This window comes from Diplotaxodon limnothrissa, linkage group LG3, assembly GCF_057381915.1.
Source record: "Diplotaxodon limnothrissa isolate DT_005_m linkage group LG3, D_limnothrissa_male_GT1.1, whole genome shotgun sequence".
Classification (NCBI taxonomy): domain Eukaryota; kingdom Metazoa; phylum Chordata; class Actinopteri; order Cichliformes; family Cichlidae; genus Diplotaxodon; species Diplotaxodon limnothrissa.
The window spans coordinates 1,730,231-1,743,422 of record NC_140598.1 but is presented as its reverse complement, the minus strand read 5'-3'; the positions used below and the strand labels follow the sequence as shown (position 1 = coordinate 1,743,422).

The 13,192-nt window shown below is 41.7% G+C and overlaps 1 protein-coding gene across 4 annotated transcripts in view; it reads left to right on the top strand.

Annotated features, from left to right (window-relative positions):
- Positions 1–13,192, top strand: part of LOC146634253 (NACHT, LRR and PYD domains-containing protein 3-like) — a 675,133-nt gene that overhangs the window by 470,099 nt on the left and 191,842 nt on the right. For 2 of the 4 annotated variants that reach the window (XM_085375199.1, XM_085375215.1), the window contains 4 exons: positions 4,962–5,040; positions 5,198–5,390; positions 5,509–7,288; positions 9,313–9,483. In XM_085375199.1, coding sequence (XP_085231325.1) covers positions 4,962–5,040; positions 5,198–5,390; positions 5,509–7,288; positions 9,313–9,483 — 2,223 coding nt within the window. Of the gene's footprint in view, positions 1–2,628; positions 2,770–4,961; positions 5,041–5,197; positions 5,391–5,508; positions 7,289–9,312; positions 9,484–10,985; positions 11,160–13,192 lie in introns of all 4 variants that reach the window. The other 2 variants (XM_085375181.1, XM_085375206.1) reach the window with 2 other exon arrangements.

Here is a 13,192-nt window from a genome sequence, read left to right as displayed (position 1 = left end):
CTAATGGTGGTGGTGCGTGTATGCGCCCAGATCAGCTGTCGGCGGCTCGGGACGGTGTAACTCCGTCACAGCATCTATGAACTTATATCATTTGAGAATAGGACCACGCCCTCATGCAATCACCTGAGGTGCAGGGAAATCTAAACACCTACGCTACCACTACAAAGACACAAAAGATTCACTTTGGCTCTCACACTCAGTCTGCCCTTTTTATTCATTACTTCAACAGGTTGAAATGAGCTTTGAAGAAACATCAGTTTAGTACTGAAACATTCAAATGCTGCAGGAAGAAGAACAACAAAGTGATGACATATGTTTGTGTTTTAAACGGGAAAACTAAATCACGACCTGCAAGAGGTTTAGGAATTTCCGAGGTTTATCTGAACGCAGCACAGCGTTTTGATGCTTCCGACTGTCCGCAAACGCCGCATTAGGCTCAAAGTTTACTTTCACTTCCTGAACTTCGTGGAGTGGAGCTTGTTGTTGGTGTGAAGAAACTGTAAGTTTGCTTCGTTTCCTCCTTTAACAGTTTGTCTTTAGGAACTTTACTGTTTGTTCAGCTCATGTTGGATTTCTTCACACAACAAACTGTGTGTGTTTCAAATCAAATCAAATCACTTTTATTGTCACATCACATGTGCAGGTACATTGGTACAGCACATGTGAGTGAAATTCTTGTGTGCGAGCTTCACAAGCAACAGAGTTGTGCAAAATACAATAACGTAAACAAGCAAAATACAAGAATGGCTACATCTGAAACTAATAAATATATGTACGATATATAATAGTATATGCATTTCTGGATGTGTATACTAAATGTTTTTCTACGTGTGTGTGTGTGTGTGTGTGTGTGTGTGTGTGTGTGTGTGTGTGTGTGTACACATTTTTACAAATTAAATAGAGTAAACAATAATAAAATATATAAAATATACAGAGTGAGACATGTGCAAAACAGTGGCATTACTGTACAGTATGGAGTGCATAATGTTGAAGTTCCAGTAGTGAAGCTGAGGTGTCTATGACGTGTTCAGCAGTCTGATGGCCTGGTGGAAGAAGCTGTCTCTCAGTCTGCTGGTACGGGACCGGATGCTGCAGAACCTCCTTCCTGATGGAAGCAGTCTGAACAGTTTATGGCTGGGGTGACTGGAGTCCTTGATGATCCTCCCCGCTTTCCTCAGGCACCGCTTCCTGTAGATGTCTTGGAGGGAGGGAAGCTCACCTCCAATTATCCGTTCAGAGCACCGCACTACTCGCTGGAGAGCTTTGCAGTTGTAGGCGGTGCTGTTGCCATACCAGGTGGTGATGCATCCAGTGAGGATGCTCTCAATGGCACAGTGATAGAAGGTCCTGAGGATGCGGGGGCTCATGCCGAATCTTTTCAGTCTCCTGAGAAAGAAGTTTGTATTGTTTGTATTAAAGTCAGTGTGGGATGTTTTCCTGGCTAACATTAGCTGTGTACTTGTGTCAAGCCAGCCTCCAATTCGAGACTTGCAGTCAAGCCAGCCTCCAGTTTGTTTTACGTTCCCTGTGTATTCAAAGTATTACGGGAATGGATGTGGAAACCGGATTTCAAAATAAAAGCCAACTTCGAGTGAATTAACAGATATGTTAAGAACATAATAACATATAATTTAGGCTTCTTTTTTTTTTACAAACTCTAATGTTAGATCTATATGACACAGCCTTGTACCCTAATTGTGCCCTGTCATTATCAACGCCATCTTATTTTGGATTTCAAAGTAAAAGCCCTGTGAATCTTCATTTTTGAACTACTCTTTCAATGACTTCATAATGCTCTTAAACATGTTTGGGGTTTGTACAGTAAAAAATATCACATTTTGCCTAATCGGATTTTATGTTTTTTTGGCTGATTTTATATCAGTTGTGCCAGTACAGTTAGTCAAAATGAAAAACTAACTGTAAATTCAAACACTTTATGTTGTGCTGAAAAAAAAAGATACTAAACAAGGCAAAGCAAACAGTTTTTAAAGGTGAAATATAGAGGTCAAATCAAAAGTAGGTAAAAATGGCCAGTTATACCCTGGACCCCAGAGGGTTAAAGCTGAGTAAATGCTGACACCAGACCAGCACCATGATAAACTGAAAGGCTACTGAAATTGAACAGGTCACAAAGTGATGAGCAGTCAGGCTAATTACTTTTTGAGCAATTACCAACACCGATTACAACCAAGAGGAAATACATCTAACATGAACAAACACTGACCCACAACATGCAGTTATTTTGCACAATTGTCTTTCATATGCTGCTCAGTGATGGTTGTCACTGTCAAAGCAGAGCTAGTGAGAGTCAGTAAAACCCACTATTGATCATGTGCCTCATCACAAGTGGGTCAGCGCCCCTCTCTTTCCCTCGAGGGTTTAAATATCTGGGACTCTCCACCATTTGGTTTTAGAACTGCAGAAGCTTCTCAGATGAAACATCTTCAAGAAACTTAAAGAAGTCTCTTTTCGTTTCAAGCTCCTTAGATAACCATGACCTGGATGACTGAGAACCTACAGACATGTTGACCTGGTTTCTAGGTTACATGACAGGTCAGAGGTCACTGACTGTAACTCAGTTACTCCTGTTAATGTCAACTCACTGAGTGTTTGTGGTTTACCTCTCAGACCGACTGAAGTCCACAAGAAGATGATGATGAAGGAAGAGGAGGACAGAGCAGAGTCTGCAGGATCCAGTTGTCCCTCTGTGAGGAGTGACTGGTCCAAAGATAGCAATCCATACTTCAGTGCTGAACCTGGACCAACGAGGTCAGAGAACTGTGATGACTCCTTTACATGTTTTTGTTTTCCTGCATAAACGTGACCTGAAACATCCCGAGATTTTCACAAAGAAAACAATGAAAGAGAAAAGATCCAAATGTTCGACTTGGTCATTTGCTGTTTGAGGACAGTGATGATCATATCTGTGGGGAAAGTGTGACCTGAGTGGGTTCATGTTTGTCTTTAAAGAACAGAGGTGCTCATCTTGAATAGACAGGTTGTTGAGAGACATCAGCTAGAAAAAGCAGAGGAAAGAATATCAAGATTTATTTTCTTGATATTCCGAAAAGAAATAGTGTGAGCGTTCTTGATTATGGAAAAAGTCATTTGGACATTAAAAGAAAGAAGCAGGTGATCAGAGAATGGTAGTTTGTCAGCTGTGCAGTTGGAAGGAGTAAGTCCTGTTGTGGGAGTTTTCCATCTAAATAAAGCCTGCAGACAAACAGTGAAGAAGAAGAAGAAAGCGTACTTTATTGTGAGTGGTAGCTAAGATCCTTTAATAAAAAAAGAAAACCCCGAAACCCAAGCTTGATGCGCAGAGAAAAGCCATCGCAGGGCAGATGATCGGCGAAATCCCTCACTGAGCCTAGCGTGGCCCTCAGTTAAATACCTCTTACAGTAACAATAGGCAATAGACAGCTGTTTTCACACCTTTGGTCTTCCAGATGTGAAAAGTCGTTGGGCTGTTGCCACGTCTCCGGCAAATAGAAAAAGTAAAACTGACGGTCTTTTAGGAGATCCTGGACAAGATGACCTTTGTTCGTGAGCGAACGGATGTTAAGCAGGCCGAAGTTGACGCAAGTACTGTCAGACTGTGTGAGAGTGCTAGGCGACCTGGTCAGGTTAGCCAAAACATTGTGGTCAACAGCCCTGCCAGGGTTCTGTGAAGGGTGGCAAGAGGTGGACCAGAGAGATTGTAGTTGCTTAGAATTATCTTGATTAAAATACCACGGATGTAACTTCGGCAAGAGAGGAAAACAATATCCGCATGGAGGTGAAGAACAGCAGGCGGTGGAGCAGCCAGGGAAAAGCAGAGTCGAAGGAGCTCATCAGCTGTGTATTGATGGATTTCAGTACAGGGTTGAAGGATCGATGACACAAGGATCCAGGCCCACACAGACAGTGCATAAATCCTGGGAGGCCACATCATGAACAGGAGCAGAGACACAGATGGGCCGTATGGACACGAATAGAACAGGAATCCATTGGAGGGAGTAGCTGGGATGCCGGGAGAGGATAGCAGTGAGTGGTGATAACAGTAACAGGAGAAAAGGGTAGCAAAACCAAGGGGGCAAGTAGCAGGTAACAAGGTACAAGTAGCAGGAGTAAAGAGCACCAATAGCAATAAAAGTAGCGACATGGTTAGCGATGAATAGTGGGAGCAACTCGCACGAGCATTCACTCGACCAAAACCAGAACACACATACTAAACATGAACTGAAGGTGAGTGGAAATACACCTAAACTCTGGAGTTGGCTCCAACTAAAACACTAACACAATGCACCACGCTCAGGGGCTAAGAAATTAAATTAACTCACTATGACGGGCAAAAACTTCAAAATTACTAGATACTATACCAGAGTATTACTGTAGTACGCTGTGAACAAAAGCAGAACTGTGAAGCACTAATCTCGACTACAACAATTTCAGTAAAAGTCACATAACATGAAAACCTGAGTCACACTAGGAGTGTGGCAGCAGAGTCCAAAGGAAGAAAGGGGGAAGCAAGAGGCATTAATCCTAATTTTACAGGTGGAAGCAAGGCATGGGGGGAAGTAAGGTCCGTGTGAGGCTAAACCAGACCAAGTTCTCTCACTGTAAAGAACCTGGCAGGGAGGCAGGCAGGTGAGTTACGCCAAACCCAACAAGCAGAGTAGGTTAAAGTTACGACCATCCATCACCTCCCTAAGAGTAGGGTGTCTGGAGATCTTCAAGTCTATAATGTACTCTCTGTGAAGGTGCAATAAAACCTGGGGCCTACTTGTGATAACATTCGACATGCATGCATACAATTGGTGTCAGAAGTATCTTGCTATACTAAAATGATATGATACATGGGATTAAAAAGTCTGCCCCCACAGTCCATAAAAAACTAACAACTAAAATTTGAACTAAAAAAAAAAAAAACCATTCATTTTTTTTTTTAAAAATTCCAGAAATTCTTCATCATTCCTCCACAGAGTGGACCAGCAGAGCTCAGAGGTTCCCAGTGGTCAGTCTGCCCAGCAGCATCAAACAGACCTGAACTCCATATTTATGGTCTGTACATGTACAACAACTACTTTTACATCTATTCACAGTCGTCTCCATGCTGCTCTTTGTAGACCAGTGGATCGTCAGTGTGTCCAACATGGATCTGATGTTTGGCTCCATGATTTCAGTCTGATTGGGTCGCTCATAAAGTATTCTGTTCCAGCTGCTGGAGGACAACATCATCACTTTTGTGAAGGACGAGCTGAAGAAGATCCAGAAGGTTCTGAGTCCAGATTACCCAGAATGCTTAGAGAGTCACAGGGATGATGATGAGGAGAAGAGGAGCAGCAGAGAGGCATTTGTGAAGATCACAGTGGACTTCCTGGGGAGAATGAAGCAGGAAGAGATGGCTGACAGTAAAACGATTTCTAAAAATATGTAATATGATGGATAATATTTACTAATGTCTCCATGTGTTAAGTAATTTCTTATCATGCGTATTGTGTAAAACACAAACTTTTTTTTTCCATTTAGGACTTTCTGCTGCCGCTCATCATCGTAGCCTTAAATATAGGCTGAAGAAGAAGTTCCAGTGTGTGTTTGAGGGCATCGCTAAAGCAGGAAACCCAACCCTTCTGAATCAGATCTACACAGAGCTCTACATCACAGAGGGAGGGACTGCAGAGGTCAATGATGAACATGAGGTCAGACAGATTGAAACAGCCTCCAGGAAACCACACAGACCAGAAACAACAATCAGACAAGAAGACATCTTTAAAGGCTCACCTGGAATGGATGAACCAATCAGAACAGTGCTGACAAAGGGAGTGGCTGGCATTGGGAAAACAGTCTTAACACAGAAATACACCCTGGACTGGGCTGAAGACAAAGCCAACCAGGACATCCAGTTCATATTTCCATTCACTTTCAGAGAGCTGAATGTGCTGAAAGAGGAAAAGTTCAGCTTGGTGGGACTTGTTCATCACTTCTTTACTGAAACCAAAGAAGCAGGAATCTGCAGCTTTGAAAACTTCCAGGTTGTGTTCATCTTTGATGGTCTGGATGAGTGTCGACCTCCTCTGGACTTCCACAAAACTACAATCCTAACTGACCCTAGAAAGTCCACCTCAGTGGATGTGCTGCTGATAAACCTCATCAGGGGGAAACTGCTTCCCTCTGCTCGCCTCTGGATAACCACACGACCTGCAGCAGCCAATCAGATCCCTTCTGACTGTGTTGGCATGGTGACAGAGGTCCGAGGCTTCACTGACCCACAGAAGGAGGAGTACTTCAAGAAGAAAGTGAGCGACGAGAAGCAGGCCAGCAGGATGATCTCTCACATCAAGACATCACGAAGCCTCCACATCATGTGCCACATCCCAGTCTTCTGCTGGATCACTGCTACAGTTCTGGAGGATGTGCTGGAAACCAGAGAGGGAGGACAGCTGCCCAAGACCCTGACTGAGATGTACATCCACTTCCTGGTGGTTCAGGCCAAAGTGAAGAAGGTCAAGTATGATGGAGGAGCTGAGACAGATCCACACTGGAGTCCAGAGAGCAGGAAGATGATGGAGTCTCTGGGAAAACTGGCTTTTCATCAGCTGCAGAAAGGAAACCCAATCTTCTATGAATCAGACCTGACAGAGTGTGGCATCGATATCAGAGCAGCCTCAGTGTACTCAGGAGTGTTCACACAGATCTTTAAAGAGGAGAGAGGACTGTACCAGGACAAGGTGTTCTGCTTCATCCATCTGAGTGTTCAGGAGTTTCTGGCTGCTCTTCATGCCCATCTGACCTTCATCAACTCTGGACTCAATCTGCTGGAAGAACAACAAACAACCTCCTGGTGGTTTAAACCATCTCTCCACCAGAGTGCTGTGAACAAGGCCTTACAGAGTCCAAATGGACACCTGGACTTGTTCCTCCGCTTCCTCCTGGGTCTTTCACTGCAGACCAATCAGACTCTCCTACAAGGCCTGCTGACACAGACAGGAAGTAACTCACAGACCAATCAGGAAACAGTCCAGTACATCAAGAAGAAGCTCAGTGAGAATCTGTCTGCAGAGAAAAGCATCAATCTGTTCCACTGTCTGAATGAACTGAATGATCATTCTCTAGTGGAGGAGATCCAACAGTCCCTGAGATCAGGAAGTCTCTCAACAGATAAACTGTCTCCTGCTCAGTGGTCAGCTCTGGTCTTCATCTTAATGTCATCAGAAAAAGATCTGGATGTGTTTGACCTGAAGAAATACTCTGCTTCAGAGGAGGCTCTTCTGAGGCTGCTGCCAGTTGTCAAAGCCTCCAACAAGGCTCTGTAAGTACATTTGCACTCTTGTGTTTAATTTATTGGTGAAATAAATTTAGTAATTCTTTCTATCTTTCTATGAATTCATATCCTAAAGTCTTGAAATTTTTTCCAATACAACTGAAACCTCTTTGATGGCTCAAGAACTCATCAGTGTGCTCAAGACGTTGAATCCTACATAAACTGTGATCATCACTGCTGCTGTTGTGTTATCAGTCTTTGTTTAAACACCAGGGCTGTACGTGCCTAATGTTACAATACTTTATATTCACATACATGCTCCTAGATACATTTCTACTGCAGGTCTATTTTTAGTCGTAAATGTTAGGGAAACTCTTGCTTTTACATGCGTGGTGGATTTCATTAAACAAAGCATTTGAATTACTCAGGGATTCATTGCAGCCATAGAAATATCCTTATGTGACCAATGGTAAATGGTCTGTATTTGTATAGCGCTTTTCTAGTCCCTAAGGACCCCAAAGCACTTTACACTACATTCAGTCATCCACCCATTCACACACTGGTGATGGCAGCTACATTGTAGCCACAGCCACCCTGGGGCGCACTGACAGAGGCGAGGCTGCCGGACACTGGCGCCACCGGGCCCTCTGACCACCACCAGTAGGCAACGGGTGAAGTGTCTTGCCCAAAGGACACAACGACCGAGACTGTCCAAGCTGGGGCTCGAACCAGCAACCTTCCAATTACAAGGCGAACTCCCATCTCTTGAGCCACGATCGCCCCAAGTGGTCGGCGGGGTTATAAACAAAGTAATAAAATGACAACGCCACTCTAGGAAATACAAAATCGTTTAGAAATGAAATGTAATTTAAAAAACAACAACATTTGCACAGGTTCAGAAATGCACACTGAGGTCCGCTCAAATATTAACACAATTTTATTTATTAATATAAAATAAGATGAAAAATCAACAATGACAGAGCACTGAATGCAGTGTCATCTAAAACTGTGTCCCAAATTAAAATTAAAATAAACAGACAACTGGGCCTTACCAGCAGAAGGGACCAAAAAGAAAACCACACAAAAGACCCCGCACTACAGTCTATTCACCCGGTGCTTTACAACAAAGGAAGTGTTGAAAACGACCCACCATCTGAGGTCCCACGGCCGCCGGCAGATCCTCAGTTCACTGAAATAAAAGCACAAGACATAGGAAAAGAAGGGAAATGGGCATTTCAAAAATGGATACATTTGAAAACTGTGCTTTCGCGTCAGTGTGGACAGCGAAAAGGGAGACTTTCTAAAATGATGACGCATGTTAGTCATATGATGCAGTCATGTGACCAATTAAACTAAGATAGTGGAGGGCATTATACAGCAGTCTTTTTGTTTCCTCTCAATTCTGACAACCCTATTAAAGATAAATATCAGTCTATAGATGCTCCAGATAGCTTTTCTTAAAATTCTTTAACTCTCACTCGCTTTTGCAACTTTGTACTTTTTCATTCACTCATTGTTAGTCCATTTAAAAAACGTAGTGCTTTTCCTTGACATTTCCTCAACCACGACATTTTAAAAGAGCCAGAAAGTGAATAAGTGAACGAAAACACCATTCTCAAATCTATCCAGGATAGTGTGGATGTAGCCACAATCTGCAGCACAGTAGTACAAAGTATGGATGGCTGGATGGCTGCAACAACCAGAGTTTTACCTACCTTTGGTATTTCTTGATGGCACGATAGTAATATTTACTGAACACAGGCATCTTCTTATATCTTTTCTGCTGTGAATGTCCCTGCTGTCCACACTTACATTTCAATATCAGGCTCTAAAATGTACAAATGGCTCTGAGAAGATTACATTTCCCATCAATAATGTTTCTACTACATTTACAGTGTGTTTTCATGTCTTCTGAAACAGAAGGTGGAGCAGGTGGAGCTTACAAAGAGTAAATGCTGATATAGAGGGATAGTTGTGTTTTCATGAAGCTATTTAGATAACCATTAATTGTATTGCTGGGTTTTAAAAAAATGTTTCATTTGACTGATTTAATCAATTCATTTGTTTTTCAGACTGAGTCACTGTTACCTCTCAGAGAGAAGCTGTGATGCTCTGTCCTCAGTTCTCAACTCACACTCCTATCTGAAAGATCTGGACCTGAGTAACAACAACCTGCAGGATTCAGGCATGAAGCTTCTGTCTGCTGCACTGCGGAGTCCACATTGTATACTGGAAACTCTCAGGTCAGCATCCAAACGTTCCCACTGCTGATCATTTAAAGTCCGAATAATATTATTCTATAAACAACCACCTTTCTGGAATTTGCAAGTGAGTATGTTTGTGAAGGTTCTCAGTCATCCAGGTCATCGTAGTCTAAGGAGCCTTGAAAGAAAGGCTTCTGGACTTCTTTAAGTTGCTTGAAGACGTTTCACCTCTCATCCGAGAAGCTTCTTCACTTCTAAGGTCAAATGGCGGTGGGGGCTAGATTTAAACCCAGCGGGAGTAACCCCCCAAAGAGGGACAAAAGGACCCCCTGAAGATCCTCTACCTAATCACATGAGCCAAGGTGTGAAAACGGGTGTGGGTCACAATCAGTCAGGGTTTCGGGTGAGCACATTGTGAAACCTGGCCCCACCCTATCATGTGATTTCCTGAGGTCAGATGGCCCAGGATTTGAGTGGGCGTTAAGGCGTCTGGGAAGGGATCTCAAAACTGGATTATAGATGGCAGAGAGTTGGTGTCATAAGCCACCGCCTCTGTTCAAAGATGGTCGCTCACAGAGGACATAAATGGCTTCTTTCACTCTTTCAAACCATCTGTCCTCTCTGTCCAAAATGTGAACATTGGCATCCTCGAAAGAGTGTCCTTTATCCTTAAGATGCAGATGGACTGCTGCTGCTCCATTGAAAGAGGAGTGTTTGTGACAAAAGAATTTCCCTTGGGATAAATACAGTTCATCTTATCTTATCTTATCTTATCTTATCTTATCTTATCTTATCTTATCTTATCTTAAAATGCCCTTAACAATCAGGGTCATCCTGTTGATCAAAGTCCATCACTGAGTTTGTAAAAACACATTTGTCAATCATTATCTTTGGTATATAAGGAAAATGACAACATTTAATCATATTTCCTCATCACCCTCTTTTGTCTGACCATTTGAATCCCATTTGAATTTCCAATAAAGGATCCACAGAGTTTGGTAAAAATAATGACAGTAGATGTTTGTGTGAAAGTGCGGGAAGCAAATTTGTATGTGATGTTCTTTCAGTGTAGCACTCTGTAGACGGTCCCTGAGCACTGGTCTCACAGCCAGCTGCACATGACGACCAGTGTTGTTAGTCTAGGTCAGAAAATGACTCGTTGGACTGACAATGAGCTTGTAGTTTGTCTGTTTTAATAATGTGACTGGAAAAAGGTGTGGTTGGACTTCGAATATGTCTATTCCTTTCCAACTTCACCTTTAAAAGTGAAGCTATGAGGCTTCTGGAATGTAAAACAAATTTTTTCAAGTCTTTTTCATATTTGTATGATAAAAGTACAACTTTAATGTCAAACATTCGGAGTTTTTTCTCTTGTTGTGTTTGTTTGAAGCTGCTTCCTGTTGGCTTCAGCTGTTTTAAGTTTCCATTTTCTAAACTTCTACATTCTGAACCTTCTTCAGCTCTTAGTGGTTTGTGAAACACTGAATGATTTCAAGAACACACTTTGTCTAATAAAATTACATCTTTCATTCTTTATACAGATTGGGGAGCTGTGGGTTGTCAGACATCAGCTGTGATTATCTGGCAGCAGCGCTAAAGTACAACCCCTACCTTATGAGACTCCTGGACCTGAGCTTCAACAAGCTGCGGGATATAGGAGTGAAGCAGCTGTGTGTTCTTCTGGAGAATCCGCGATGCCGATTTGGAACTCTGAGGTCAGTCACCATGCTTTAGTTGTGCTGCGATGAATATGATGTGAAAGTTGTCCCGACACTGCCGATCATAGGTCCACAGAGCCTTATACAGGAAGTCTTGATCCATTCTTTGTAGACTTTTTATCTCTGATCCTCTAAGTCTTACTCAGTAGTTAATGCAGAGTTCTGGGCTGATATGGGTGAGGGGACTCAGGCAGCCTGATAGACTGTCCAGATGTCCATGGCTTCCCTGCTTGTCCTGATACAAATAAACATAAGTAGCCTTTTTTGAATTTTTGTGGAGGAATAAAACCCATTACGTTGAAACATCTCAGCTTGTGAAGGAATACAATAAAGGTGGTTCAAAACTCCAGAATTAAAATTTATGGTTGGCACCCTTAGAATTAAATGGTTAAAATCTGAGATAATGAGATATACCCACAACTTCTCCCCATAATTAAACCTTATGGAATCATAGGGTAATTACACTCAATCAAAAATCAATTTTCAAGAGCGACTGGTTTAAACAAAAAGATTATATTTGTCGTGGTCCTGGGTTGGTTCGACCCAGCATTTTGAGTTTCTTATGTTTTGGTTTATTTTTGCATTATGGATTATTTCTTATTCTCTGGCGATACTGTTTTGATTATAATTATGTTCTGATTCTTTAGCTATCTGATGATGATGATGATGATGATGATGATTATTATTATTATTATTATTATTATTATTATTATTATTATTTCTGGTTTAGGTTTTGTTATCTTGCCCTCATGTTTAGTTTAGGTTTTTCCTGTACTTAGCCTCCTCTGCCCGTATGTCCCTCTGTCTGTCCATGGTGTCTCGTCTGGTCCTCTATGTCTGTTAGTTTCCTGTTTTATTCTGAAGGTCCTTGTCTTATGTGAGTGTGTTCAATTTACGTTTCCCCCTGCCTCATCAGTTGTGATTTCCCCTAGGTGTGTTCCCCTCCTGTCTCTCATCCCTTGATTACTGCCTCAGTGTATTTAAGCCCAGTGTGTCTTTGTGTCAGTGTCGCGTCGTTAACGTCTGTTCACCCTCTTACCTTCCCGTGTGTTCTGTTTGCCTGCATGCCAGTTTAGTTATTTTCCAGTATAGTTAGTTTTCTGTTCAGTCACCCCTGCAATAAAGCTGGTTATTCTGGGTCCTTCCTCTCTGCCTGCCTGCACACAGCCGAACCATGACAATATTCATAACAGATTTGTTGATGATAACGGTGTCATTCTGAGTTAGACATACTTTTCGGAAAAATATTGTCTAAACTGTTCTCAAAGAGAATATAACAAATTTTGTGAACTGGTCCCACTGCCTCTGCTTCATTTGATTAAAAATGTTATGATATACAATAATTTCTCATCAGCACTCCCAAATTTATTGCCAGGGAAATGTCAGCTGTGTGATGAAAATGCAATAATAGATTTATTAGTAGTTTCTTCAAAGACAAAATATGTCATAGTTACAACAGTATGGTTACATTGAGTAAATATCACATCCATTGTGCTAAATGGAGGAACGCTAAGCCTTCTCTTCCTGGTTTTAATAATGATTTTAAGATATTTTCTTTCTTTGCTAAAAAAGACAAAAAGCACATATCCCAAAAAAACAAGAATAATTCCATCTGCTATTCTAAATTTTGACTTATGCTGAGGCTTATATATTGTTAAGTAATGCAGCTGCTTCACTTAGGCTCCTAGCAGGTTGCTGAGTAGACATCTGTGTAGTGGTTTGTTTGAAATCTACCACTTTTTCCTTCAGTTTCCTTGTCAAGAAACAACTTCCTGTTCAACTGAAATGCCTTTCTGTTCAACTGAAATGCCTTTCTGTTCAACTGAAATGCCTTGGTTTCTCAGTAATGTGTGTGAGAGCGTTTCAGTAATAACGTCCCTTACGGCATCTCATAGTCGGCCTCCTGAATTTGTTTTCTTTGTTTTGTACTCTGTTTGTTTTTTAATTTCATGCATTAAAGCTTAATCACTCTTCATGTTTTTATGATAAATGTACAACTTTAATGTGAAAAATTCAGATTTTTTTTTCTC